The sequence below is a fragment of the Jatropha curcas genome, chromosome 5 (genome assembly GCF_041381405.1).
Source record: "Jatropha curcas cultivar XTBG-Jc1 chromosome 5, XTBG_Jcur_1.0, whole genome shotgun sequence".
Lineage (NCBI taxonomy): Eukaryota > Viridiplantae > Streptophyta > Magnoliopsida > Malpighiales > Euphorbiaceae > Jatropha > Jatropha curcas.
Window position 1 is genome coordinate 23151111 of NC_143155.1, and position 27891 is coordinate 23179001.

General features: G+C 31.2%; 3 protein-coding genes across 5 annotated transcripts; all 3 read right to left on the reverse strand.

The window, feature by feature from the left end:
* Nucleotides 1-2049: 2049 nt before the first annotated feature.
* AGO7 (Argonaute family protein) lies at nt 2050-6371 on the reverse strand. Its single transcript, XM_020678049.2, has 3 exons — nt 5705-6371; nt 3909-5133; nt 2050-3790 (listed from the first exon to the last, which is right to left on the reverse strand). Exons 1-3 carry the CDS (start codon nt 6078-6080, stop codon nt 2332-2334), a joined length of 3060 nt encoding a protein of 1019 aa, XP_020533708.1. The 5' UTR covers nt 6081-6371; the 3' UTR covers nt 2050-2331.
* A 6175-nt stretch (nt 6372-12546) lies between these two features.
* On the reverse strand, nt 12547-13773 carry LOC105630951 (ethylene-responsive transcription factor ERN1-like). Its single transcript, XM_037639943.1, has 2 exons — nt 13146-13773; nt 12547-13043 (listed from the first exon to the last, which is right to left on the reverse strand). Exons 1-2 carry the CDS (start codon nt 13771-13773, stop codon nt 12547-12549), a joined length of 1125 nt encoding a protein of 374 aa, XP_037495871.1.
* A 2490-nt stretch (nt 13774-16263) lies between these two features.
* Nucleotides 16264-26474, reverse strand: LOC105630493 (Early-responsive to dehydration stress protein (ERD4)). 3 transcript variants are annotated; one of them, XM_020678059.3, is made up of 11 exons: nt 26126-26474; nt 24788-25106; nt 23283-23438; nt 21886-21949; nt 21410-21619; nt 20200-20379; nt 19278-19576; nt 18811-19087; nt 17877-18149; nt 16814-17047; nt 16264-16705 (listed from the first exon to the last, which is right to left on the reverse strand). In XM_020678059.3, exons 2-11 carry the CDS (start codon nt 25066-25068, stop codon nt 16550-16552), a joined length of 2130 nt encoding a protein of 709 aa, XP_020533718.1. In that variant the 5' UTR covers nt 25069-25106; nt 26126-26474; the 3' UTR covers nt 16264-16549. The 3 variants fall into 3 exon arrangements, with proteins under 3 accessions (XP_020533718.1, XP_012067707.1, XP_012067708.1); XM_012212317.4 differs by having other exon boundaries at nt 24788-25111; nt 26126-26471; XM_012212318.4 differs by lacking the exon at nt 26126-26474 and having other exon boundaries at nt 23283-23385; nt 24788-24972.
* Nucleotides 26475-27891: the final 1417 nt, after the last annotated feature.

Consider the following 27891-nt stretch of genomic DNA (forward strand, 5'->3'; position numbering starts at 1 on the left):
TGTTATTGTATAAAAATATTTAATAATTTAAAATAGTATAACTTTGCTAAAATCTAAAAAAGTTACAAGGTTAATTAACATCAAGTTAAATTAATCTACTTATTCTTAGATGTATAATATTATAATTATGTAAATTCCAGTATTTATAATTTTATAGAAAATATTAAAAGTGTATTAAATTATGAAGTAATTTGTATTAATTAAATATTTAATGAAATTAAATAAGAAAAATAAAATTGTAGTAGTTAGGAAATCATTTATAAATTAGGAAGTTCGTATATAATATTTATATTTAATTATTTAAAAATTTACTATTAATTCTTTTGTAAATATAAATTATAGCAAGACCTAAAAATGTTTTTCTACATTTGTGAGTGATAACAACACGAGTTGTTTTTTTATTCACCAAATTAGTAAAAATTGTTGTGCTTGAGAGGATTTGAATATGAGACTTCATACTTTTTACATAAGTAAACAAACCAATTAAATTATACTTGGTTGAAAAATTATTTTACCCTCTGTAATACTTGGGTTGAAATGCTAAGAAGGAAAAAGGAAAATATGGAGAATAAAATGATTTTTCTTCTCTTATTTGGATATAAGAGAGAAAGGAAAGCGAAAAAGGAAATAATTGACAATGGGACTAAACTTTTTATTTCAGTGAGTAAAAAACTCTTTGAAATTTATTTTAATTTTTTTCTGAAAAAAATCTCAGTAATGGATCTAAAGTTTATATTAAACAAGGGGTTTATAAACTAGAGTTTTAAAGTCAAAATTTAACAAATTACTTAGATTTTGACAATTCATATAGTTATTTCGGTTACATTTCTCCCTTGGGAAAATGAAAATGAAAAATGAAATACTAATACTATGAAGCAACACGTGTGAAGGGAGTACAGTATGGGGCATATAAACCCTACAAAACGGTAGGGTTTTCTGTCGAAGCCCACGTTCAGTTCTGAGTTACTACTTTACTAGTGTCCCTTCCCATTACTCCAAAAAAATAATAATAAAAAAAAGGAAAATTGTCGCAGTAACAGTGCAGATGCAAACAACAGAAAGGGGAGAGAGAGAGAGAGAGAGAGAGAAGTGAAGAGACAAAAGGGCAAATCGAAAGTCAGAGTACGCAAATGGGTTTTATTATCTTTTAGGCTTTTATTTTGTTCTTTTCCTCTTTATTACTTATTGTACATATTCTCTTCCATTCATTTGGGCTTTGGCTTGGTTAATGTTTATAATTGGAATTGCATCTGCATTGCATGTACCTAATTTGAATTTTTACTACTTTGCCATGACCTTTTATATTTCTTTCCTTTCTTTCTTTCTTTCGTTCTTTTCTTCTGTCCCATTCTTTATATGCTGACGGATGCATGGGAAATGGCCATAATATATATTACTGACACAGACATTAATCGTATATATTTCTTTTTATTCTCCCTTCTTTTTACAGTTCACAGTTCACACTCATGTCAAATCTCCTCTTAAAGTGGCTCTGTCCAATTGATTCGAATCAGAATCAGACCACTCAAAATTGGCTCCAACCTAAATCGTGAGTTATCAGAATCAGGTTGGGTAAAAAACTTAGGCTCAACCACTAATTTTTAAAAATTAAAGCCATTAAATTTCTAAGTCATTTGAAAATACAATTGTCTCATAATTTACACCCACTTTTTTTTTTTTCAAAATTTTTATTTTTTAGGATACCGTACAAAGATGTAAATTAATGTGTAAAATCTTTAATTTTTATCGTTGAGAAAGTAATAAAATCTAGAAAAATTTTATTTAGTAATTTTGAGTTATATTTAAATTATCTTGAGTGAACTTATATTCCAATTGAAATTTACAAATTATACTCATTTATAAAAAAATATATCTAAAATGTTATAAAGTCTTGAGACTATACTAGGCTCACAAGCTTCTCAAATACCTTGGCTCATTGACATATCATCTAAGGCAGAAAATGTTCATAGGCGTGCGTGGATTATTATGAATTAGACCATGTTATGTACTATGTAGGGTGGAATACCTGAAGAAGGTGAGATAAAGTGGTAGGAAAATGAAGCAAGAAATTATTTATTAGGCAGGACAAGCTACATTTAACTAATTACAAAAGAACTGGAAATCTTCTTTCATGTTAACTAAATGAGATGAGAAGGTTCACAATAATATATCTTTTGCATGATCATCCAAGTATAGCAACTCAATCCTGGACTTGCCTACCTACAACGTCTATGAAAGCAAAAGTGCATGATAAGGCCTATATACCATAATGGAACTACGTCTGTGCCAAATATATAATTGAGGAATTACCATATCCATATGCAAGAAAAATCAGCAATAGAACATAAGATTCTTTATATTCTCACTTAGCTTTGGTAAAGGTGTTGCCTTTGGAGGGGCAGCTCTTGACATTGTAGAAGCATTTCTAACGGATGCCATGAATTCTGATCGCTCAAGGTAAAGTCTGCCTCTGTATGCAGCTAAATGAGCATAATAAGCAGGAGGCACCAGAGAAACTGGCTTAGTACACCTTACGAAGGTATAGCAAAGGTTGTAAACCAACCTTTGTAATTCATCAGAAGTGAATTGGTTCTCATCCCACAAGACATGGTAATGAGTTGGCCTGCTTGTTCCTTTCACTCCCCAATGACTGCATAGATAAAAATCAAATTCTTTTGGATGAGTAATCACTGTATCCACAACTGTCCCTGGTGGAATATTTTCGTCGTTAAACTGGCTTTGAGTTGAAGGTAGATCAGTTTCGCAAGGAAACAACCTTGTGTGATGCCTCTTTTGGACTACTGCAAATGTAATGAGAGGTCTATAACCAGGAAATCTTGAACAAGCTTCTCTAATTGCTTGCAACTCCTCTTTAAGCACCTTATAAAATTGTGTTTCGCTTACTCCATCTCTAAAGAATATTATCCTCTTAGGAAGTTTGCTTACTTCTTGGTAAAATTCATCGAGCAATTCCTTCACCATTGCACCAAGGTCTTGGATTATTTCTTGTCGATGTGTTTGTGACCTCATTCGGGATGCATACTTGTTTGCTGCAGGCCAGTTCATGCTACCAACAGCAGCAGCAACAGATGGACTGAAATCGTCAAGTGGGTGAGGATGAGTGACATCAGCTCCCATAAAGATTACAGGTTCATCGGAGCAAAGAAGGCGTGGAATTTGAGATGGTAATGAATTGTATAAAGCAACTGTGCATCCTCCAACTTTGGCGTTGATCTTAAGAGCCAAATTAGCAAGAAATTGTGAACTCAATTTGCTAAGATTTGGAAACAAGCAGCATTGGCTTACAACACCAACACTTGTCTCCGCTATTCGCTTCAAATCTCCATACCCTTTGTGTCTCTTCTCCATTATACATATAAGCAGCTGGAGATTGTTTGAGGCAGCTTTATGGATTTTATTGAGTTTCAATTCCAGAAGGGAAACATTGTTAAGCACTTGAGTTGGCTCGTATTGAGGGCTAACTATTGTGTTCTTGTTAAGAAAAATGCCTAATTGCTCACACCTTTGAGATAGCTGGTTTATGAATTTTGGAATGTTGGACTTCTGATCAGGGGTGCCTCCAAAACTCATTAGTGCCCACCTTTCTATTCTAGTTCCTTCAAAGACATGGCTATCTAGAAGATTCCACTGTCGATCACGGCGAGATGGAATCAGATCTCTTACAAGGCCACCATTACCAAGTCTTAGTTTTGGAGGTTGTAGGATTCTCCCATTCAACATTGTCATTTCTCTTGAGACATGCAGTTTGAATTCTCTGCCCTGGTTGCCACTGTCAAGTTAAAGTTTTCAAAACAATTTAATGAAGAAACACAAAGCAAGCAGTTAAAAGACCAGCAATTGAAATCACTGTGGTGCAGAATTCTTTTACAAGAACTTTGGAAAATCACCTTGTTGGCCCAACAGATCCTCGCATGACTTCATCAATAATGGCTTTTCGTTCTTTCGGTCTTTGGCAACCCATTTTAAGTATTCTTGCAGTCTGATCATCTGAAAGTTTCCCAAGAAACTTCTGTCCTTCACAAATCATACAAAGCTCCATTGGCAGATAGCATGGTTTACTTCTACTAATCTGCAAGCATGGCAAGTTCCTGAATGTTATATCATAATTATAGTGATCCATGAAGTAATTCACTAGCCTTAACTTCTTCCCATCTCTGTCTGCGAACCAAAGATTTTCTGTGGCTTCTTCGGTTAAGCCATAAACCCGGTATCTCTGAACAGTTTCTCTATGGCAAACAAAGACCCTAATGTTCTTTAAAGACTTCTCTACTTCCTTCCTTTCTTCACCAGTCAAACTCCTTGTTTTGTTTTGAGGAAGGTCTCGAAGAAACTCGAGTCGCTTTTGCAAGTAAGGAATCACTCCAATACTTTGATGAAAAGCGGTCACGGAAAAATCCACATTAAGAGCTAGTCCTTGTTGTGTTGGTCTTAAACTTTGAAAGAATCCTCTCAATCCAATAGCTCCTCCTCCAATTTCTTTACTTCCTCCCATAGAACTCGAATAGAATGATCTCCCTACAGGTATGCACTTCTCCATAGGGCATTCCCTCAAAACAACATCCAAAGCATGTAAATAATCTTGAGGAAGTGGAACCCAATCATCACCTTCCTTACTCAAATAGCAACTCAATTCCTTTCCATCCAACTTCGACACGAGCTTGATACTGATTCGAAATAGTTTGAGCTCTTGATGTTTCTTTTGAAATTCATTCATTTCTCCGACTGGCAAGGATGATTTACTACTAGTTGGGATCGGAAGGCTAATGTAGAATTCAAGTCTATCATTTTGAAACTCAACCGGACTGTAAAGATTCTTTCTACCATCGTAGGCCGGAAAAGAATCAGAAAACATACTTGAATTGTCCTCTACTAGTTTTCTTTTGATCATCCTTGCAACTTCTTTGGAAGGACTAGGAGAAATTTCCATATTGTAATGGAATATTCGTTGCGAGGAATTGAATTGGACAAGAAAATGATTTGCAAGAAGAGTGATGACTGGTCCTTCTACACCACCAGAATCAGGCCTTCTTGCAACTATAAGTGGCTGATTGATGGAACCCATTGCTCTCCTTCCATTATTTCCTTTAAGAGGTTGTTGCAGCCTCTCTGGATCTGGTTACAGATTGAGAAAGAAACGGGTAAGTTACTGGTATTATTTTTCCTTTTTCATTCTCTTCAATTTTGCTTAGTTATAATTTGTTCTCATTCCAAAATCATCTAAAATTGGTTAAAAGACTGGCCATAACAGAATCAAGAACATTATAATAATAATAATAATAATAATAATAATAATATATGAGTTTTATGCATTAGAATTAGCAAGAATTTCAATTTTAGCAATTAGATTCCTTTCATTGTTTTGCTGTTGTTTTTGGGATAGAGTAAAAATGAGATTCTCTTTATTGCAGATAAGTTCACAGCCAAAATATTTGATTATTATACTGCAAAATGACTAAAACAATAAAATGAAAGAAATTGAAACAATTGCTGTAATAATGATTCTGTTTCCAGTCTACTTTGTTGGTCAACACTCAGCACTCAAAATTTAAAAAAAAAAATCTTCAAAAAAAATCTTTTAACACAAACATAAATGAACTTCCATAGAACATAACATGCAAAGAAAACTATTACGAACAAAAAAAAAGAACAAAATAGAGACTTTATTTTAGATATGTAATGTTACCTAACGAATTTGTGACAATGGATCCTTGGGTGGTATCAGAAGAGGTGGGAGGAAGAGGAAAAGGACGATTATTTAGCTTACAAGAAGGTTTCTGTAAATGGGTTTTTGATCTAAAGTTATGGTTTTGATGTAAAGGTGGAGTTAAAGCAAGTTGGAGAGGTATAGGACGAGGTAAAGGAAGAAGAGCAGGGTAGTAACTTGGATATTGGTTATGGTTAAAAAACCCAAACTGGTTTGAGCATTGAAAGAAGTGATGTTGATACTGATACTGATACTGATATTGATATTGATGCTTATGGGTATTGGTTTTGCCTTTGAAAGTTTTAGTCTCTGTAGTGCATTTCTCGGTAGCATTGGATTCTTGAGTTTCCTCCATTGAAGCTTTCTGTAAGAAAAACAAACGAAAGAGAAAAATAGGGGGCTATGTTCATGACATGAAGAAGGAAACAAAAAAGAAAGAAAAGAAATGGGTTTCTGCTTTTTGATACCAATGGTAAGGTTCTTTCTTTGTGTCTCAGGAGAGAGTGAAGTTATTACAGAGAGAGAAAAAAGAGATTCTGGGTTTTAGTTGCTGAGGTTCTTTGTGTCCCTTCGCTTTGTTCTGAGAGAGAGGTTTTGTTTGGTGTTAGTGAAAATACCAAGGGAGAGAGTGAAAGAAAGAGAGAGTCTTGGTCTGGCTTTAAAGAAAGTTGGAAAGCCCCACTCAAGAAATGGGTAAGGGTCTGTTTGGAGTTATTGCAATCTGTATCTGTGTACATAATAATAAAAAACAGCATAAGATACAACTTCGAATTTTAGGTGGGTGCTGATATACCCTTTCTGATCCATTTGACTACCTGTCAAACACGTAAGGCCATATTTTATTTTATTTTGTTTTATTTTTATATATTAAATTTATTTTTTAATATCAGTAAAAAAAACATATTTTTTCACACTGTAATTAAAAATTCATAATTTTGTTAAATTAATAATTTAATATCAAATAGTTATAGTTTAGTTATCTATGTTTCATGTAAAATTTCTTTTAAAAATAAGTCATTTATAGAGATATCTTTTTGTTTTATGTAAAATATTATTTAGAAATAAGTTATTTTATAGAGATAAATGGAGTCTGGAAAAAAAGTTAAATATTTTTTAAATCTATTAATTTTAAACTTTTAACTTATATGAAAATAGACATATGATATTAGAATTAAAAATTTTATAAATATCATTGAGGTAATAATAAATAATTAAATATTTGTCTTGAAATTTTTCGATTAAATATAGTCTTAAAACCCAAACTCTAATTAATATAATAAAAAATAAACTTATTTATCAACTCATGAAACTTTGCAAATCTCATTTGACCAAAATATGTAAGTTTCATAATAATAATAATAATAATAATAATTCTTATAGGATAGTGATTAGACTTTAATTAATGTCATTAATGGTCGAACATATTATTTTAAAATTTATTAATTTTTTGATTTGAATACTAAGAGTGAATATTTTTAGCATCATCTCATTGATCATCCTCATCATTACCATCCACTTGCATAAAATCAATGAATTAAGACAATATTATAGGCATGTTACATCTATTAGGACAATTTTGCAGACCAAAAAGTGATCAGAGAAAGAGACAAAGCATTTATTTACAAAAATAACACTGAAATAGGTTAACCTAGTTCCAATGTTAGCTAACTATAGACTTTTGATATATTTAATATTCAATAATCAAAGCTACACAATGGGAATAAGAATCTTCTGTTCTCCAGTTTTTTCTATGGAAGCATTTCTAAATCCATTTTTCAATTTTTTGTATAAAGATATAAATCCATTATCATTAGAACAAATAATTAATTTTGCAAAATAAAAAATAAAAAAAAAATTTGAAATCCAATAAAATTAGTGTAAGTATTCAGTCATTTAGTTTATTTGGTTCAAGAAAATCCAAATTGAATTATTTGAATAACATCTAATCAAACTAAATAAAATTCTACTAACATATTCAATAATTCAACTTGATTGGCAAAAAATTAAGTGAAGTTGGTACATAGGATTTGGGCAATTTTGTTTAAAGTATAAACATACAAAAATAGCTATTAAGTAAATATAATAAAAAATCATAAAAATGTTTTTTGATAAATGAATTATCAAACCCAAAAAATATATATAAATATTAAAATATCAAACCAACTGAATTTATAAATAGATGAGAATGTATAGATTTAATTACAAAGAATAAAAACTTATCATGTAATTTTGATCATCAATTAAAAGCTAAAGCCATAATCATCAAAACAAAACAAGTAATCAAATATCAAAATTTCCCTTGGCCAATGAGGCTTAGTTTAAATGTCTACTTATGTTAAATTTTAAATTTATAATTTCAGTTATGTTAGGAATTTAGATTCTGTTCGACAAAAATAACTGTTTTGATAGCTATTAAATTATTTTAATAATATTTAACTGTTTGACTAATTTTTTATAAATTTTTAAAAACTAAATGTTATATCGTTAACTGTTTTATAAGATATTACATTAATCTTTAAAAGTTAATATAAACATTATGTTATTAGATATTATAAAAAAATAACACATATCATTTTTAAGGATTAAAATGTTAAAAACGCACGTATCATTTTAAAAAGTTATTTTCAAACGCAGTTAAAAAACCTGTTTTCCAACAGAATTTAACATCTCTTACCACAAAACTTATGTTTATCATGATTAACGGTAGTGGAGGCCCATTCATGCACTTGGAAAGAATATTTTTAAGGATAAACACCATTTTAATGTGGTGATGGGACAAACAATATCATTAGAGTGGAGCCTAGGATTATTCAATTCAAATTTTTGTTTTTTTTGTTTTTTTTTTTTTAATATTTGGATCACATCAATGCCCACTAGCTAACAGTATAGTCTTACTTTTCTTTTTTTTTTTTTTGGTTTATAGAATATAAATTCTTGAGCATATATTGACAAAAATAGAGGATTGGTCAAACCATAACAGTTTCCAGATAGGTACATGTGGCACAATCACATTTCCTAATTGTTTGTCTCTCAGATCTTTAGCTCAATGAGTAGTAACTATCTCCCAAAAAGGAAAGAACTTTACCCAATTAATTAATTATGTCATTGTTTTTGTTATTAGTTAATAGTTAGTTAATTAATCTCATTGATTTAGTTAATCACCAGGTCATTAGCCAATGAAGCTTTGGTCTCGTAATCAAACAGAAGTTTTAAATTTCTCCTCCTCCACTTCAACAATTATAAAATTTACTAACGGTGTATAAATAAATTGTCTAATTTCGAATAAAAAAATCAAAAATCCAACCTTTTTTATCTTAAATCGAAAACTGCATTACATCGAAGTTTATTTAGCACCAAACAAACTCATTGATTCAGTTAATTCTAATCATTTTTGGACAAAAATTACATATTTTGCATGATCAAATTGAAAATTGAAATCGAAATTTTCTAAAATTTCAAATAAAAACCTTATCAAATATCCAAAAAGCTGAACCAAATAAATTTCGGATTGATTTTTCAATTTTAACCAACCTCTAATATTTACCTATTAGAGGTTGAATTTTAACTTTAATGACTTTCATTTATGGTTTTGTTAAATTTATAATTCTGTTTAAATTACAGTATTATAATAATATTATTAATACTATAATATCTAAAAGAAAAGTTCATTACAGTGTATAGTTGTGATGATGTTTTCTGTTTTTTTTCCCTGTGTGTCACTGTCATTTCTATTTTTATTTTTTTTAATTTATTTATTTTGCTTAGTGAAAAGACCAATTGTGGCTGGCTGCACTCCCTAAGGATTTGGTTGTCTGCAGATAAATTCCTTAGCAAAATCACTATCTCATCCTGCACATGCAAGGATATATTGTTATGTACATATAGAACTGTTTAAAAGATGAGTCTTAATCATGATATAGGTATATTATTCTAATTACATTTTAATTATAAAAATTTAATCTTAATATACGTAAATTATTTTAAAAATCTCTTATTATAGGTAGCAAAATGAATGCACAAATAATAAAAGATTCAAATTATCATTATTTTGTTAATTCAGTATAGCTTCTTCTAAATGTGTCGCTTTGCTTCTCGAGAATTTCTTTTTGAAAAAAAAAAAATACCTTGTTAATGAATTATGATTTTTACTAATGTTTTCGAGAAAAAAAAAAAGATAAAATTTTGTAAGAAACGTTCAATATATGCAATAAATATTCAATAAAATTAAAAAAATTTCACATTTTTAACTATAATACTTAAAAATAAGTATAGTTTTATAAAAAAATGTTCAATATATGTAATTTTTCACAAATTACAGTGTTCAATAAATATAATTTTGTAAGTTACGTGCATTTTTCAGACTCCTTTTTTTTTTTTAATGAATTTTAGGTATAATTTTATACATTTTGCCTCTACATACACATATGGCTTTTGAGACATGAGTTAGACACTGTAGTTTATTTTAAGAATAATATTTATAAAAATTTGTAAATAAAAATGAGTTTATGCTAATGCATGGAAACTAATTGGAAAATATGTTAACTGGAAGTACTAAAAATATATTTCAAATACACAATTCATTGATACGATGGATGCAATCTTTGTTTTTAAAAAAGCAACAGAGAAATCTATCTTTGTTAATTTAAAAAAAAAAAAAAAAAAAATTCAAGTGGTCCAAATTTTCTTATTTCTCCTTTTTTTTTTTTTTTTTTTTTTTTTTTTTTTTTTTGGGAAAATCCATGTAAAGTTGAGTAGCTATAATTGCATAAAGATGTAAGACCCACTTCCTTTATGTTTAACTAAATATAAATGAAGCATTCTATTGCTGGTTGATTGGCTTCCATGAAAATGTATATATATATATATATATATATATATATATATATATATATATATATATATATATATATATATATATATATATATGTATATGTATGTATTTTTAGACATTGTCTCAACATTTGTGTTTTTCTATAATTTGTCTGTTGGATGCTCCTTTTTGTCCTTACAAATAAGGTCAATTCTTTTTTTTTTTTTTTTTTCTATCTTTGCAAAAAGTAAAATCCTTTAAAATTATATTTCAATTGGTTAGATTAAGTATTAAATCAAAATCAATTTATTAAAATTGATTGGATACCCGTAATTAATGTGAGGGGTGAGAAGGCTTTAGGTCCGAATAACATTGACCGTAAGAGTTTTCATGAATCTAAAAGGAAGGTTATTCCATATTTTCTAATTCGCTGAGAGCCTCAAAGTGAATTGAAAACAAAAAAAAAAAAATGGATATTTTAACTTTATAAATTTTATTCATTAAGTCATTAATTGGATGATGTTAATTTATAAAATTCAAAAAGTTTAAGAGCCTAATTACTCAATGGAAATTTTAGAAATTAAATTAACAATGTATTACTAATAATCTAAAACAATTACTTTGATATTTTAACTTTATTTTTGGCTATAATTGTCGTTGATTTTTTAAATTAATTATGTAACATTAAAACAATTGAAAATTAAAAATTTTAACCACTATATAAATGTAAACCTCAATATATCCTTAATTTATTAATTCCAAAATTCATTTGATTGAACCCATTATTAATTAGTGGAATAACTCACTAAATTTTCAAAACACTAGAAAGTTATTGTCACCCTAAAGTGGTTAAGATTGAAGAAAGCTTACTGGATAAACAAGATTTGGGTGGATTGCAACTTAGAACTTTTGACGATTTGCACCAAGAAGAGGGATAAAAATCATATTAATTAAGATTAATCATTTTAATCTTAGGTCATGAACACCTTTTCAGGATACGGTGAGACACAGGAAGAAGACTGAGAAGATCCTAGAAATTTTGAGGATCTTGACCATATCTACTTTTAACCTAAAATATTGGAAATACCCATGACCTAGACATTCATCATGATTCAATCCTAAAGGTACACACACTAATAATGATTTAGTATAAAAGGTCAACTCAATTTTTTTTAGCACAGGTAGCTTAACCATTCTCAACTGTAGCGAGTTCAAACTTTAAATCTTGATTATTAGATTTAAATTTTAAACTTATGTTATAATAAAATTAAATTTAATGGCGACAATTTAATGTTAATTAGTAATATTTAATTAAAGAGTAGATTAAAAATATATAGTTTGGTTTTTAAAATGGAATATAGAAATTATTTGGTAGGACCATTTAGATTTCCAAATACGTGAAAAGTAGTCATATATGTATCGTTATCAGACACAGCCCTTTATTACTAATTTACTATAATGAAGAGGGAAATAATAATGAAGCTGCTGTAAAGCATTCCCTGAAGTGGACCTGTCCAGATGCAAATTAAGTATTAGTGTTTTGAAGTAATAGAATGTAATTAATTACTCCTTCATTTATATATATATATATATATATATATATATATACACACACACACAAGAGTGTGTTTCTTAATGGTGATATTTAGGGTTCAAAAGCCTAATTTCACCCCTTTCAAATAATTTATCTAACCATCTTTACAATCTTTAAAAAAAAAAAGAAAATAAACATAATTAAATGAAAAAAAAAAAAAAGAGAGAGGTCTTGTATTGGGATTTTACTCATTAGCAAGCTCTAAATTTTTTTTCCAATCTTAATCTCACGTCAAATCTAACTTTCTGATTGGATTCTTGAGTTTTGATTTTAGCTACTACAAAGATGAGCATATATATCCATACCCATCCATTATTTTGAAAACAATTTTTCTTTTTAATCCTATTGATTAATGGATATTTGTACTAAAATATTAAGAATATTAATTGATAAACATGCTATAATATCTTTTCTCCACTAAATAATTAATGAAGAAGATAAAAATGGGAGATCAATAGAGCTCCAAAAACACAATTCACCATCGCCACCACCTTCTTTGCTGTAAGAAGAAGAAGAAGAAGAAGACGACCCCGCTATTTCTTGATCTTGCACTTTCTCCTCCTCCTTCTTTTTCTTGATTATCTCTCCATTATCATTAATGTCAATTAGCCTAAGACTATTATTAGACTCCGACATTTTATCATCACATGATTCAATTTTAATACTACGACTGCCATTACTACTCTTTTCCATTCCTTCATACCCAAGCTTCAAACGCTCATGTACTCCATTATAAGCATAAAGAGAAGCTGAGAACCTACGTTCATAATTTAGTCTATTCATTATCTCTTTCACCATTAATGACTGCTCATTATCACCATTATTATAGTTGTAGTTCTTATCCTCCTCTACTATGGGGGCCATCATTTCCTCTGCTATATCAAATGGAGAATAATAAGTGCTAATTGATGCATCTTCATGAATAGAAAAATCTATCTTCAACATATCAATCTTTTCTTCCTTTTCTTTTTCGACTTCTTGATTTTTCTCTTCTTCATTTTCTAGATTAAAATTACTATTCAAACTCTCATTCAAATTCCCCAATGGACCATCAGCCCAGCAGTCGAGTGTCTGTCTAGTAAAACAGGAAGTCGGGGTATGATCAACTTCTGACAGCTCTTTTCCTTTCAAAAATTTCGGATGTTCCAAAAAGTATTTATCATCCGAATTTGTATCAAAATGATCACTAGTAGTACTTAAAGAACTAGTAGCAGTGCAATTCAAGAAATTATCAAAATGGATTTCTTTTGCTTTCCTTGAATCTTGGTTGTTTCTTGCTTTCAGCCTTTGCAACAAAAGATTAGATATTTTGGAAGGAAGGGCAGGTTTTAAAGAATTCGAGAAAGGAAAGAAGTTTGTTCGAGTGTTAGCTCCACGAAGCAAGCAAGCAGCTTCATCATAAGCTCTTGCAGCTTCTTCAGCAGTATCATAAGTGCCTAACCAAACCCTAATCTTTTGTATGGTGTCTTTTATCTCCGCCACCCATCGTCCCGAAGGCCGTTGCCGGACGCCTACGTATCTTTTTCGAGGTCTCAATTCACCAGTAAGTGTGACAGCCTCCTCCAGTACTTTGTCCCAAGAAATGGATTCATAATTGATTGGTTCTTCTTCATGGCTAGTAGATTTTGCCTTTCTCTTCCTCATTAGTGACATGCATGTATTCTATCTGGGTACGTATTATATGTGTTTTACTTCTTCTCTAGCTGTAAGTATACTTATATACAAACGAGAGGTAGCAATTTCATTTTAATTTCCTGAGAATGATGTTTTAGAGGAAATTAATATAATAAACCCTAATTAATTAATCTCAACTGCATTGTAAACTACCAATCCAACCTGGTTAAAGGGACATATGATCACATACTGTACAATACGTTTGTTACAATGAAGCAACATTAATTTTATTTTAACCGTACCTTCACGGAATTGATCATCGTTATTTTCAACATAAGCAAGATTTTCCTTCCCACATCCACATGTATACAAAACCATCAACTTCAAAAGAGCAGAGACATATCGTTGTTCATATTAATTAATGTTAAAATAATTGAATACAAAATAGGATTTCTATTTAGCAATTTTCGCTTGTAATAAAGCAGCAACTATTTTGATACATTTAAATTAATTTTTAATTTTTACATATTTTATTTATTTTGCGTCTCATTTTATACTAATCAAAACTAAATCAAAATAAAAATGGATAAGACCTATTTACTACTGATATATGAATCCAATAAAGATCTTTTGGCTTGGCGAAAAGCACGCTAGTATCACGTGATTATAAATAGCATCTATGTCATATTTTTATGGAATTATTATTCAATTGATAGATAATGCATGCACTTATCACTAGGTTATGTCATACGTGCACAAATATCTGCATTTTGAACTAAGCTTTTATCCTTATTTCTGTGGGTTAGAAAAGTATCGGTAAAAAGAAAGATAAAGGTCTGTGAAAAATGAAAAATCCAACCGAAGTTAACGAGGGAGAAGGAGAAATAAGGACAGAATCCAGCTTTCAAGTACAATCAATCAGTAATCACTGACCCCATATTCAGACTCGGTTCTTGAATCAATAGAAACATGAAATTAGGTATTCACTCCAAAGTACAATATATATAAATAAAAAGGAACTTTATCTATATCCATGGATTGGTAATTCAGCCATTGAGTGACAAATATTTATCTTATTCTTATTCTTCATCAGAAGGAAACAAAGAGGGAACAAAAAAAAAAAAATCTGCCAATATTATTTTCTGGAACTGTACCAGTGCTTTGCTTGGTTATCCTCTGGCACTCTGTATGACAAAATTGTCAATTCTATCGTCTATTTCGAAGTTCGATTTCTAGTTTCACGTACATTAATCATAAAATTTCTAAACATCCCAACAGATTGTTTCAAATTGCTTTTTTCATAATCTAGAACAATAGTTTAACAAGATAATTTTCAATCTCTATACCCAAACAAATCGCAGAACCAGGGAACTGTTTGCCAGGCAAGGTCAATGCAAGAGACATAACAGCCCAACTGCGTTTTTAGTGTTGTTTTCTTTTAGTCCTACACCTAGAGATTACCACCGGTCGCAAGCCATGCTAAGTGGTAACGTAATTAAGGCCTAACCCTTTTGATTATTAGTTGCTTATACTTCAATGTTTTAAAAATATTCTTCCTGCTTTAACCTAAGTCAGGCGAGGCACACGCAGGCTTCAATCAATTATAAGTGTACATTCAAATTAAATGCATATCCGAATTCACTACACAAAAACTAGTCACTGATAAATGCTCATAGCATTCGCATTCTGCATCTCATAGCACTTGTCAGATAGCTAAAGAACTGACATTATAAACTCTGAGAATTATAATGTATAATTTTTAGGGGATAAATGGGTGTGGGGTAGTTGTTAAAAAAGAGGACAAGATTTCACACTGATCAGTCTCGTTATCTTATATTTCTGCAATTCTGAAGTTATCAGCAGACAAGCAGAGCCTTTCTCAGCCCAATTAATTCATCTCTCCTTAGCATGCTATAGTGGCACTAGAAGTTGAGAGTTTTTTTTTTTGCACAGAACAGGAGGTACTCCTATGATAATATGTGCACTAAAGAACAAAGCAGAACCAACTTACTTAAAATCAGATATCTTGGACTGCTGTTTGGCCATCTCCTGGATTTTAACCGTACAGAAATACAGGAGAATAGAAATAAAAGTAGTTTCTAAGATGTAATACATAAACTTCATGGAGAAAAAGAACATAAACTAAAGCAGTCTCCAAAGGTTTGAAAAAATATTTTAACCAGAAACCTGTAAAGATTTTCAATAGATATGAAAATTATTATAACCAAATAAAAGAAATTCCTAAGCTTGCTTTCTGATGGAAAACAAAAGCAAAAACTTTGGCCAATGTTTGTATTTTAAAAATACACTTACAGGGAGTTGAAATCAAAAGATGCATAGAGAAAAAACCACCTGGTAAGCAAAATAGCATAAAACATTTAAGATAATTTTGCATTGTGATAGTGCCACTTTAGTTGCACCACAGAACACGTGCCCCAAAATTTAATCAATCTCGGTGCCAATAGTATACAGCTGTGATACATGAAGATCAGTCGTGCATCAACTTAATTGCTACTAATAAAGATGGAATTGATCTCGTATTTTCCTTTCCTAATACCTCAAGGTTATTTTACAAGCTAATATACATTGTTCAAAATGAAATAAACAAACATCACAGAAGGACGTGACGTGCAACTACATCCATGCATGTAGTCGTGTGTGTGGAAAAATGCATTTCCCTAGGCACAAACTCATGGCACAAAAAAATAAAGCCATTACTACGTACCAAAATGGCAGTAGATGCTGGAAACCACTAACCGTCACTCGTACACTACATATATAGCCATAATTTACATATATTCAAGCATCAGTTAGAAGATAGAAGGGGACTGTTAAGACTATCAGTAGTTGCAGAGTACTGAATTGGCATTAGAGCCGGGTCTTCATACGCAGTAACCAAATGGTTGAAAAATTCAGCCATTGCAGGGTCATTCTCCTCTTGTCTGTCCTTTTTTAGTAAAACCTGAAAGCATAAACCTACCCCGGTCAACAATTGTTTGAAGCTAGCGAGCATAGGAAAGAGAACAGTTATCCCCAGGGCATAGGGTGCAAAACGCATGGCACAACATACCTCAGCAGGGTAAGCAACGAAATTGGGCAGAAAGCGTTTCCGGCAGTACTCGTTAAAGAGCAATGTCAGGACTGGAAGAGGAAAAATTAAGGTTGATGCAATAGAAAGCTTCTTTAGAGTAAAAATCCCTATTGCAATTGCATGCATGAGCACCAGAGAGAATATCATTGAATTGTGCACAATAGGCCAAAACTTCCCTGCAGTCTCATACTTGGGCATGTACACATTTGTAAACTGCGTGATACATTTCAGAGCAACAAATCCATTTATAAACAGGTAAGGATCTAGTAAAAACAAAAATATATATAGAAAATATATATAGAGTTTAAGTGATACAGAGCAGTAATCAAGTAGTGGCCCCTTTAATAACTGGAAAGTTGGTGATCTAGTTACTATTGTGTTGAGCAAATTGAAAGAGGAAAATCTAACTACAGTTCACACACATTCAGTAGAACATTAACCACTTTCTTCATATTTTGCAAATAGGAATGAACTGACATCACTGTATACTCTGACCTGTGAGTTTTGTCAAAGTGCACTTCCATAACCACACATACACACACAGAGAGGCAGAGACCAGTATATAAAGGAAAGTTGGGATTCATATTTTCCCATTTCCCTATCAATATAGCATTTATATAGTTAAAACTCAGCATTTAGTTTATATTTACCCATTCTAAAGTTATAAGCTTTTCTAATCTGTATTATTATTCAATAGAACCTAAAAAGTACAACACATTGGCAGTGAAAGAGTTTATACAGTTGATTCATTTGTAATGTGCAAAATTATAACTGGCACCCCAGAAAAGGTGTTGAATTTTGAGCCTGCAAGAACAGGAGAATGTTGGGGACTTAAATTTGTAGCCTGAAAAATTGCAGTACTTTGGTTTTTGCAAATGAGTTTGGGCCCAATCCTTAGCATGACTTGAGTCAAGTGATGGGTTTGGCCTTTAATTTTATATTGCCCCCTTCTTTTCTCCTTGTTTTATTTTTTCTTTTTCAAACAATGCAAGACAAAGTCCCATCCTACAAAGAAAGGGAAAATTTTGCATAAGTTTCTAACCTGATTAAGGAAGATGATGTATGCAAGACAGAGGTACACCAATAGGAAGGGCAATATTAGTGGAGCTAGGAAGAAATATGTAATCCCAAGAAGTCCAAAGAAAAGAACTCTTGGGATGTCCCTGTGGTAAGGAATAGATGGAACTTCAAGTTCATCGTTTGCACTTTTAAAACATCTTGTCGCAAGAGAGCAAATAAGAGGGATTATACGGAAGAGATCTGATGAAGTGCTTGTCCATCCAGAAGTAACGACATATGCAATGAAAAATGATGCCTACAGATAAAAAGAAAAAAATGTGTCATATAAAAATATATGATAAAAATGATGCCTACATATGTGTCTACATGAAAATATGCCAATACATAGTGAAACTCTCCAGCAATTCCTCCCAGGCCAGAAAAGAAAAAACAGAGATAGTTAGGCTTTTTCCTATACAAGCATTAGAAATCCATGGATGAAATTTAACTGTCTCAGGGACTTCTATGATTTGCTGTTTACTTAGGTTTAAATCAATTGTTGGCTCATTGCCTCTCTATATGAATGTAACTGATAAAACAATATAAAATTTGTTTTCTTTCTTATTTTTTAAAATTTATGTTGGCTTCACAAGTGTTTGTGAATTAGCATAAAGATAGAGATAACTTCAATACAAGTCAAATGAGCTATACCACCTGGCAATGCAGGTCAAGCAAGCAGCAATGGCAAAATGCTTGTCAGATGAATTCAATTCATGTGGGGTGAATAGATACAAGGAAATAAAAAGTTTGCTATGGAAATTCAGGATTTTATCCACAAATATTTAGATTATTATTAAGGATAACAACAAAAAGAAAGTAACAAGAAGAAAGCATGTAGTTTGTGGGTCAACTTCAAAAGAAAATATATATTTAAATCCCATGATTCTCATTGAAATTTTTCAATTATATACACTTACCTGTGCAGGAACAGAAACAGCCAGCTTTCCAGGAATATTTTTGGGGTCAAGAAAGATGGAAACTTGAGATAACACTGACCCGGAAAACACAGTTGCGAAAAAGATGTTCCATATTGTGAACCAAAGTACTTTGTTACATGCACTCTTCTCTATATCACTATGAGAAATGTAACCTTGAATGGAGGAAAGGAACTCCATGATTGGAGGCACAATCTTAAGAAACAACTGAAGAATTAGACTGGGAAGGTATCCTGTGATTACTTGACTAACAAATGTACTGCAAACAATGAAGATAATGTTTAGTATTCTGCATCATTACAAGAGAAAAATAAAGAATGAAAAATGAAATTCCAAAAAGATTATCTGATTTAACAAGCTACCACACTGTTGTTATTGTTTGCCAATAAGATAAAACCAAATAAAGAAGATGAAACTAATGAAAGGACAATGTTGCGATTATAACTCACATGGTTAGAATACTTTTAAGGAATGGAAACATTATCTCCAACTGACTCAAGTTAGTAAGACCTTGCACAACTAAAACAGGAATAAGGAATAAAATTGTTAGAAGAATACATGCAAGTACAACCACAAGCTTAGAAATCCATTTTCGCAGGAATGAAGAAGAAAAAAATGGCCAATAAACATCATCAGGCTCAGGAGCTTGTTCAGTGACCCAATGTGTGGGATTGATTGATTGTTGCAAGTGGCAAGCGACAGCAGCACCATAACGAGATTTAAAGGATACAAAAGCAGCTCGAGTTTCCTTTTGCACAGAAAAAATCAATTTAGTTTAGTTCGATGCACCACATAATATTTGAGAAATGGCAAATCTAAAGAACTTGATCAAAAAGCCAATAAATCAACCCAACTCATGAAAACAATAAGAAATCCAATAAGACATCAGCTTCTACAAAAAGATGCTAAAAAATCTTTCTGATGACTGCAAAACGGCATCTAGAATAACAATAAATGCATTGAACTTTTAAAAATTATTATAATTATGCAAATGGAATTGTAATACTATATTGCTTATAAATTCCAAAAAAAATCCTACAAAAGGTCAAAAGCAAGTGAAAAACATGCATGCATGTTTTTCTGTCTAAAGCTAAAAGAGTCATAGGCTGCTGATACACAAGTATGAGTTTCCTATAAAAACTATCAACAGGCTAAAGCCTCAATAGTACAATTACCTTGGATGCATGTCAAAGCATTGGGTAACCCGGCTAAGGCAGGATGTTATTTAATTTGGTGACATGTAATGCATACAAAAACTATACACCATTTTAAATGTTTCTTTAAATTATTGATCAAGATCTAAACAAAGATTACAGAGCATGAAATAAAGTAAAAAATTTAAAAGATTAACGTGAAAAGAGTGGGACATACTTGTGCTAATGATACATCCGATTGCTCCAATCTCACATTCTGCTCTATGCCCTCTAACTTCTTTTCATAATGATCCACAAGATCGACCCTTTTTCCAAATAATCCAATTCGTCTATACTTCTGGTGAGAAGGTCCCGATTGCAAGTGAAGAAGGCTTTTATACAACTTCTTTGATTCATGCTACACAGAGAAAAGACATAAGTAACAAAGGAGACTGGGAAAAAATCTAAAGAAAGTTGAGTTCCACAAGTTACTAATTAACTGATTTTTTTTTTTTTTTAAATTCTAGAAATGTTTATCATAAGAAGCTAGTAGATTTCTTTCATTTTGGCATGCGTCATGTTTCCAAAAAAGAACATGGCAAGTCATCAAGTTCAAATGAAAACTCTTACTGCTAGATGCTTGTTCAAAAAGCAATTATTATAATGTTTTCAACTATGTACTCAAGGCCTGTTTTTCTACCACCACAGAAGAATGAGAAAAGATGAAGCTTAATAGTTTCTTTTGAGTTTCAGTTTCAGATTCAATGTTTTTATTTTGTCGACCTCTTGTTTGGTAATCACATAGACAACTGAGAGTTCAGATAATTTATTTTGCTCTCTCTCTCTCTCTCTCCCCCTCTATATACACACACACACACACACACACAACTGAGGGTTTAGATAATGTTATGATGATAAGTCTTAAAATACTAACAAACAGATTATAGGTTCAAAACATGAAAGTAGCAACACTTCATGCAATAGCTAGATTTCCTTCCTAAAATCACACTTCAGTGAGACCATAACTAAGTACCGACCATTTTCGTGACACTGCTTTTCTAAAATGGTGCATATACCAGCTCCTATATTCCTAATCCTATAATCTTTTCTTAAAACTATAACTTTTCAGGCCCATAATTTGCTAGTGATCTTTCTCTGATACTGTTTTTATAATTCTGCCAAACAACCAGTTCTCACATTCATTATTCAATATTTACATTACAGTTCTATAGATCCCTAAGAACCTTAAACAAAGTATGAACTTCCCATCACCATTCCCACGCAAGACAGTCCATGTACATTCGAAAACCAAGGGTGTCCTGCATTACACACCTAACAATGCATTATATTACATCAATCATATTCTTTTCAAAAGGTTTATATATATATAAATACACAAAAATCATGCAAAACCACCATAGGAAGAGGGTAAAAAAGATATAACATACTATGAGACTCCGAAGTTTGTTAGTTCGATGAACAACCACGTGGGACAAATATGTGGTCGGGTGAAACTCTTTAAAGAAGCTTTCAACACTTTCGCTGACACCACTGCCAAATGAAACGGGGATACTGCGGACCAAGATGGTGAACTGATGTGGCTGAGGTTTGGATGAATAAAAATAAGCAATCCTTTTTGAAGATATATATCTATATTCCTGCACAATTCAATATTACTCAGCGGCAATTCATATATAAGGCAATGGTTTTATCTGTGCATTTGCCATTAATTGTAAAAGAAAATAGCATCACCCTACTTCAACATATATTTTCCTTTCCAATGCATATAACAAAACTACAGGAATTTAAATATAATTTATCCATTCAGTCATATTTAGTCAGCAGAAGCAATTAGAGTGTAGTCAAATTCTGCTGCAAAAGATTATACATATAATGAATTAGAACTGCATAGAATTTGACTTACAAAATAAAGCAGACAACAAACAAAAATAGTGACGATATACACAGCAGAGAAGTGGATCCACAACCTGCCAAAATGACCAAAGCTCATGAGTTTTTCTTCAAAGTATCATCACACATCAACTTAGATGTCCTACAAATTCAGGACGTTTATAACCTTTCTTGTTTGTTTTAATATCCAAACCTTAGCAACCTTTTTTTTTATTATTTTTCTGATCCCCTTGTTTTTTTTTTTTTTTTTTTTTTTTTCAATATTAGCCCGACCTTATAAAATGATGATTACAGTTTTAGCCAATCTAGTAAGAAACAAAATTCACTGCATAAAACTTACATATGTAACTTAACACGCCAAAAATTATCACTATTCATTTCCAATGGTGATAATACAAAATGGTAACTTTTTGCTACCTTGTTCACTTTCTAAAATTATTAATACTTTTTATTTATCAATTACTGTAAAAAAGTGATTTAATTTTTTTTTCCAAAAATGAAAAAATAAATAACTTAGAAATTTATATGTAACAACATTATGAAGAAAATTTTCTTTTTTTTTTTTTTTTAAACTAAACAAGCTATATAAGTTTTTTTAATTCATAGTATTTTGATTCCCACTCATTAAATCAGCTAAACTTGCTAGTAATACCATAGAGCTAGATAAAAATTGAAAAAATTAAAAGGATTGAATAAAACTGAAAGAACCACAAAGGTTTGCATTTTCTGATCATTAGGCCTTTCTATTATGGTTCGAAACCATTTTCCACAGCTAATATGTCTAAAATCCCAGTTGAGTGACAAGAACAGAGACTAATACAAACCAACACCTTTCAGAGCAGACAAAATGTGACTTTCTGATGCAATCAACAAAAAGAAAGAAAGAGAGATACTAAGTTACAGATTACAGATGACTTACAACATCATAACATCCTGATGTGAACTAAATAATTAAATGGATCCATGGGACCAAAAGATCCAAAGATAGCTAAAAGCCACAGAAAGAGTGTTCAAAATAAGAATTTTCAGTACCAAAGTCTTCATACATAACTTAGAACAGAATCAAACATTTAGTGAAGACATAGCTGAGTCATCTACTGATGTAAAACAAAAGTGATAAAACTGTGTCTAATTACTCAAGGAAAGCTATCAAGATGAGGGATTCAACCATTGTTTACTATAATATATGAGAGGTGGATCTCAAGTTTTAGTCTTATCAAAGAGGACTAAAATAAAGGATTGCTAGAGACAGAATAAAAGAATTCAAAATGAGCAACAGTTCAAGCAACTGTATTTAGAGAAAAACACTAAGTTTTATAGAAACAAAGATATCCTCATGAATAAATAGCAAAATTAGCACACTTATTATTCTGAAAAGCTCTTCATTGCCTTATTAGAGGAGGAAATTACCATTTTGAGCCACTCTTTACATTTGAAATGGTAAACACGTCCAAAGAATTATTTGATAAATCTGCAAAGTCGATTTCATGAAGCTGAGTTCCGATGGAATTCACTGGAAGAAGAATAAAGATCCCTATTATCCCAGCGAATGTAAATACTTTCAAACTGCAGTATTAAGATACAAAAAAGCATGAATTTGAGTTCAGATGAAACAAGAAAGTGAAAACCAGAGCGGACCAAATTAAGACAATATCGACAAAATAACGCTGCATAATAACACTTTCCTGATGTATCTGCATGAGAAGAAAATAATATGCATACAAACATTTGAATGGACAAACACAGCACAAACATATATGATGGTGATGATATTGCAGAAAACAGAAATATTACCTTGTCAACAATAACATAACATTTTGGACTCTGAATATGGCCTACAAAGTGAAACGTTAAAGTGAAGAGGTGCTTGCCTGAATGCCTGTGCACAAAAAAGGTCACTGAACACACTAGGCAAGGAATTATGCACCCACACTCCAGCTTCTTTGAATATTTCCACTATTGATTTGCCAGATATGTTGATATTCACTGATGACATATGGATTTTCTTTTCTTTTTTTTTTTTTTTTTTTTTTTTTTTCTTTTGGGATCTTTATCGAGTTGAAGAGGCATAGAGAAAAGGGCAAGAAACAGAGCCGTCCCAGCACCACCTATGCTAATTTCTCATAATCTCATCATCAAAAGCTTCATCTAAAAAGCCCCTTCAATCTCTCAATCCCACATCATCTATGCCACGATCTTGGGACCTTATAACCTAGTACCACCTTAACACTAGGTTTTGAGGTTGGACTTGGTTTCTAATACACAGTATCCTTAAGGTCTCTTTACATTATTAACTTATCGAATCTGTTTTCTTCAGCATGCAGTTCTCAGTACTCCCTATTTCTCCCAATCTATAACCTTTTTCTTTTACTTATAATGCTCTCTCCAAATGCATTATGTAAGAATAAATACAAGAGACTCATTAGAATACTCAGTAACAAGCAATTTCACATTTTCAGATTACACAGTGTTCATCATATCATTATACTCAATTCAAGCACTTGGGATTGTCATATGTGTCAAATAACGAAACAATAGCTATTGGTAGAAAACAACATAATAGAAGAATGCTAGGCCGTATTTCCTGACATAACAGATGCTTGTCGGGTGTTGACAAAAAGAAAGCTCAAAGTCTTTTCATGCCATGGATGCTAGTCACATAGACAACACCAACAGTTCACGTCTAAATTCAGATTGCCAAAAACTGGACTAAAACAATGTGAATGCAGATAGTATAGCCCTAATCAAATACTGAAAACAACAGACACATTCAAACATTATAACCAAAATGTGCATATCTATGGTTGTTACTTGATACAGTTTCCCCAGTCTAAGGAAAGAAAAAGGAGAAAATGTCAACCAAGAGAGCAAACTTCTGTCTGTTGGAAGGAAACACTTCTTCAGAGAGTACTCACCTAAAGGTAATAATTCGCATAAAAACCAAAGCATCTAAGCCTGAAGATGATAATATGTCCTCTTCAGACAGCTTCCATGCTTTTGTAATCCAACCAGGAGAAGGTAACAGCCTTTCTAGGTTGAAGCGACTTCTCCGTTTAGAATTGCCTTCAGCTAGCAACCGTGGTACATAGACTTCATAATAACTAGGTTGCTTCCTCAGAATGGAGTACAATACAAAGAAAAGAACACAGAGACCAGAATTTATTCCCACAGATGTTAGAAGCGCAGAGACAAGCATTTTGTCAAGGCAACTTACAAAAAATGATCAATCAACTCCTGAACTGCACCAAAACACAAGGTCACAAGGCAAAAACTTAAAATTTTCGAATAAAAATTTTGAAAAAATTAAAATTTATGCAATCTGAAAATTCCAGAATATCATCCAAAAATATTGAATAAATGAGATATACTCTTTTGGAACATATAATACCACAAAATTTAAGTTCCCATTTGGATAGCTTGTCATTTTTAATGATTTATTATTTGGAATTCTGCTCCAATAGAACTCATTTACAAGGACATGCTTAAAATGCTTGGAATGTCAAAAAAAGTTATTGGAAATTTTATATCCATGAAATAGATTATACTTGAGCCAAATCCGATCAAAAATTAGAAGAACCAAATGAATTTAAAATAAATTCATCTATTAATAATATTAAAAAACAATATGATAATTCACTTATAAATATATTCTATTATGATGTGTATTTGAAAATTGAATCAAATAATCATGTGGTTACAAACACAATGATCCTTAAAACTACAAGTCAATTATCTCCACAATTACACCTGGAATGATGAAAGGACGTTATATGAAAGAACAAGCACAACATTAGCATTTCGTAGTGAAAATAAAATCTATTCAAAATCATGTACATCATTTGAAGTTATTCATATCCTTCAGCAATCAAAGATCCACCATTAAATCTATGTTCCCTAAACGCAAATGCAGATCATAATACTATCATAATAAATAAAAATAAACCATAACCTACAAACAAAACACACATTTTACAAAAAATAAAAATAAACCATAAATAAAACTTAAAAAAGGAGCACTATCTAATCAAATCCTTGAAACAAACAAGGCACAGAGTAAACTCAGAACCGCAATTACAACATACAAATCATTTCACATTTCCCTCCAAACGCAACTTCCAAAACTGCTGTAACAGTATTTAAACAAAGGATACCTTAGGTTACTCTTTACTTCGACATGATCAGCAATACACGCAATTGCATAACGCTACGTATGAAACAAACCACAAAAATAAAATCTAGAGCAAGAAATTTACCCAAAAAATTGCTGGACGTTGACAGAAAGATGCAAATCAAAGAAACTGAAGCTGGAGTTATTTTGAATTTGAGGCAGCAAATAATTTAGCAAAAGAAACCGTTAAAGAATTTTGGTGTATGGTTTAATAGTACAAATAGATTTTGGGATTTTGACTCTGAATGGAAGTATTAGTATGGCACCAGGAAGCAGAGAGCTTACTTCTTGCAGTTGCTTGCTTCTGGATTTAATTACCTGAAATACCCCTAACATTTTCGCTTGCTTTCCGTGTCTTTAAAAAATACGAAATGAATTACTACAGAAAGGAACAGTGAAGGATTATATGGCGGGTTTTAATTAGTTGAAGACAGGGAGAAATTGGGGATTCTGAAATAAATAAATAGAACGAGACGGGTAGTTACAACTCAAAAGGTTTTGCGCTCCCGATCGGCAATCATCCGCTAAACTACTAGTCAGACTCGAAAGACCGTCAGCATTTTTTATGAAATTTGACTCTTTTTTTTTTTTTTTTCTTTTTAAAAACTTTGGTAAATGACATATACAGTTGCAAATACGGCGATAATTTTATTATTTTTATACAGACAAATTAAAATATTATTTGGGAAAAAAAGATAAATTAGTTCCCATAGTTAATTACATTTTAAAATATAATTATTGTTCACAGCCAATGAAGAATTCAAATATAGATTTTTTCTTTTTGGTTAATTTTGAATCCAACTCTAATCAATAATGATCCAGTATACTAATTTTTGGTTCTTACTAATTTATTATACTGTTTTTCAACCGCTATTTTTAAGTATCTAATTTGGATCGGATCATCTAATTTATTTAGATTTTCATTATCATGTTCCGAAGTATAAGCATTTGTTTTCACCGTTTTCATACCTACTTGATAATATTCCTTCATACATAATATCTTTATTTTATACACATGCTTTGTTTAGTGTAAATAAATTTGAGATATACAAATCATTTGATTTTATTTTTTAAAATACCCTTAATATAATAATTTTAAAAAATTAGGAAAAAAATATATTTTTGTCATAAAACTTTAGTTATTTAATTTTTGGAGTTCATTTGAAAATTACATATATTTTACTAGAATTTTCTTTAGTTATATGCAAACTTATAGAATTAAATTTTCATTTTTTAATTATAAATATAAAAGTATAGATATATAAATAAAATTTATGAAATTCGTTTATTCTACGCGGGAAATAATTTTTATTTTAAAAAGTTTTCCCTTTAGGCAAATCAATGAGTTATATATCTAACACCACATCCTATTTGATGAGCTATGTTCACTGTACAATTATAATTGGAGAGAGCAAATCTCTGTGCCAAATTCCATACAAATTTTTGAGTAAGAGACTCCACTTTTTTACCAGGCAAAATCCAAGAGGCCATTCTTAGAGGTGGAGCGAAAAGAATGTGGGTGCCCAAATATATCTGATGGATAAAATTAATTGACGCATTGCTCACCTATACACATATCACTATTTGATCTACCCATCTCAATAAATGAATAATTTTTAAATTTTAGAGTGAAGATTTCCTTATCATAATTAATTATCATACGAGCCCTAAAAGATGAATTTCGGATTTTTTTTTTCTCTATTTTTAGTCAATTCAAGAAAGATGATTTTCGGTTTTTTCCCTCCATTTTGAGTTTTTTTTTGGGGGGGGGGGGGGGGGGGGAATTGACCTTAATAATGCAACTAGCAGTTATTGAGAAGAGGATGAGAAATAATAAATATCCATGTATGC

Bases quoted from the DNA above. Each gene is read 5' to 3' on its own strand.
- LOC105630493 (XM_020678059.3), bottom strand. From the start codon at position 25,068: ATGCTTGTCTCTGCGCTTCTAACATCTGTGGGAATAAATTCTGGTCTC. The intron at 21,620-21,885 runs GTAAGTCAAATT...TGAATTGTGCAG, and splicing joins TTTGTTGTCTGCTTTATTTT to GAATATAGATATATATCTTC. The intron at 19,088-19,277 runs GTGAGTTATAAT...CATTGTTTGCAG, and splicing joins CTTAAAAGTATTCTAACCAT to TACATTTGTTAGTCAAGTAA.
- LOC105630951 (XM_037639943.1), bottom strand. From the start codon at position 13,773: ATGAGGAAGAGAAAGGCAAAATCTACTAGCCATGAAGAAGAACCAATC. The intron at 13,044-13,145 runs GTAATTTTAATC...CTATTCATGAAG, and splicing joins TTTGAATGAGAGTTTGAATA to ATGCATCAATTAGCACTTAT.
- AGO7 (XM_020678049.2), bottom strand. From the start codon at position 6,080: ATGGAGGAAACTCAAGAATCCAATGCTACCGAGAAATGCACTACAGAG. The intron at 5,134-5,704 runs GTAACATTACAT...ATCTGTAACCAG, and splicing joins CATTGTCACAAATTCGTTAG to ATCCAGAGAGGCTGCAACAA. The intron at 3,791-3,908 runs GTGATTTTCCAA...TTAACTTGACAG, and splicing joins GGATCTGTTGGGCCAACAAG to TGGCAACCAGGGCAGAGAAT.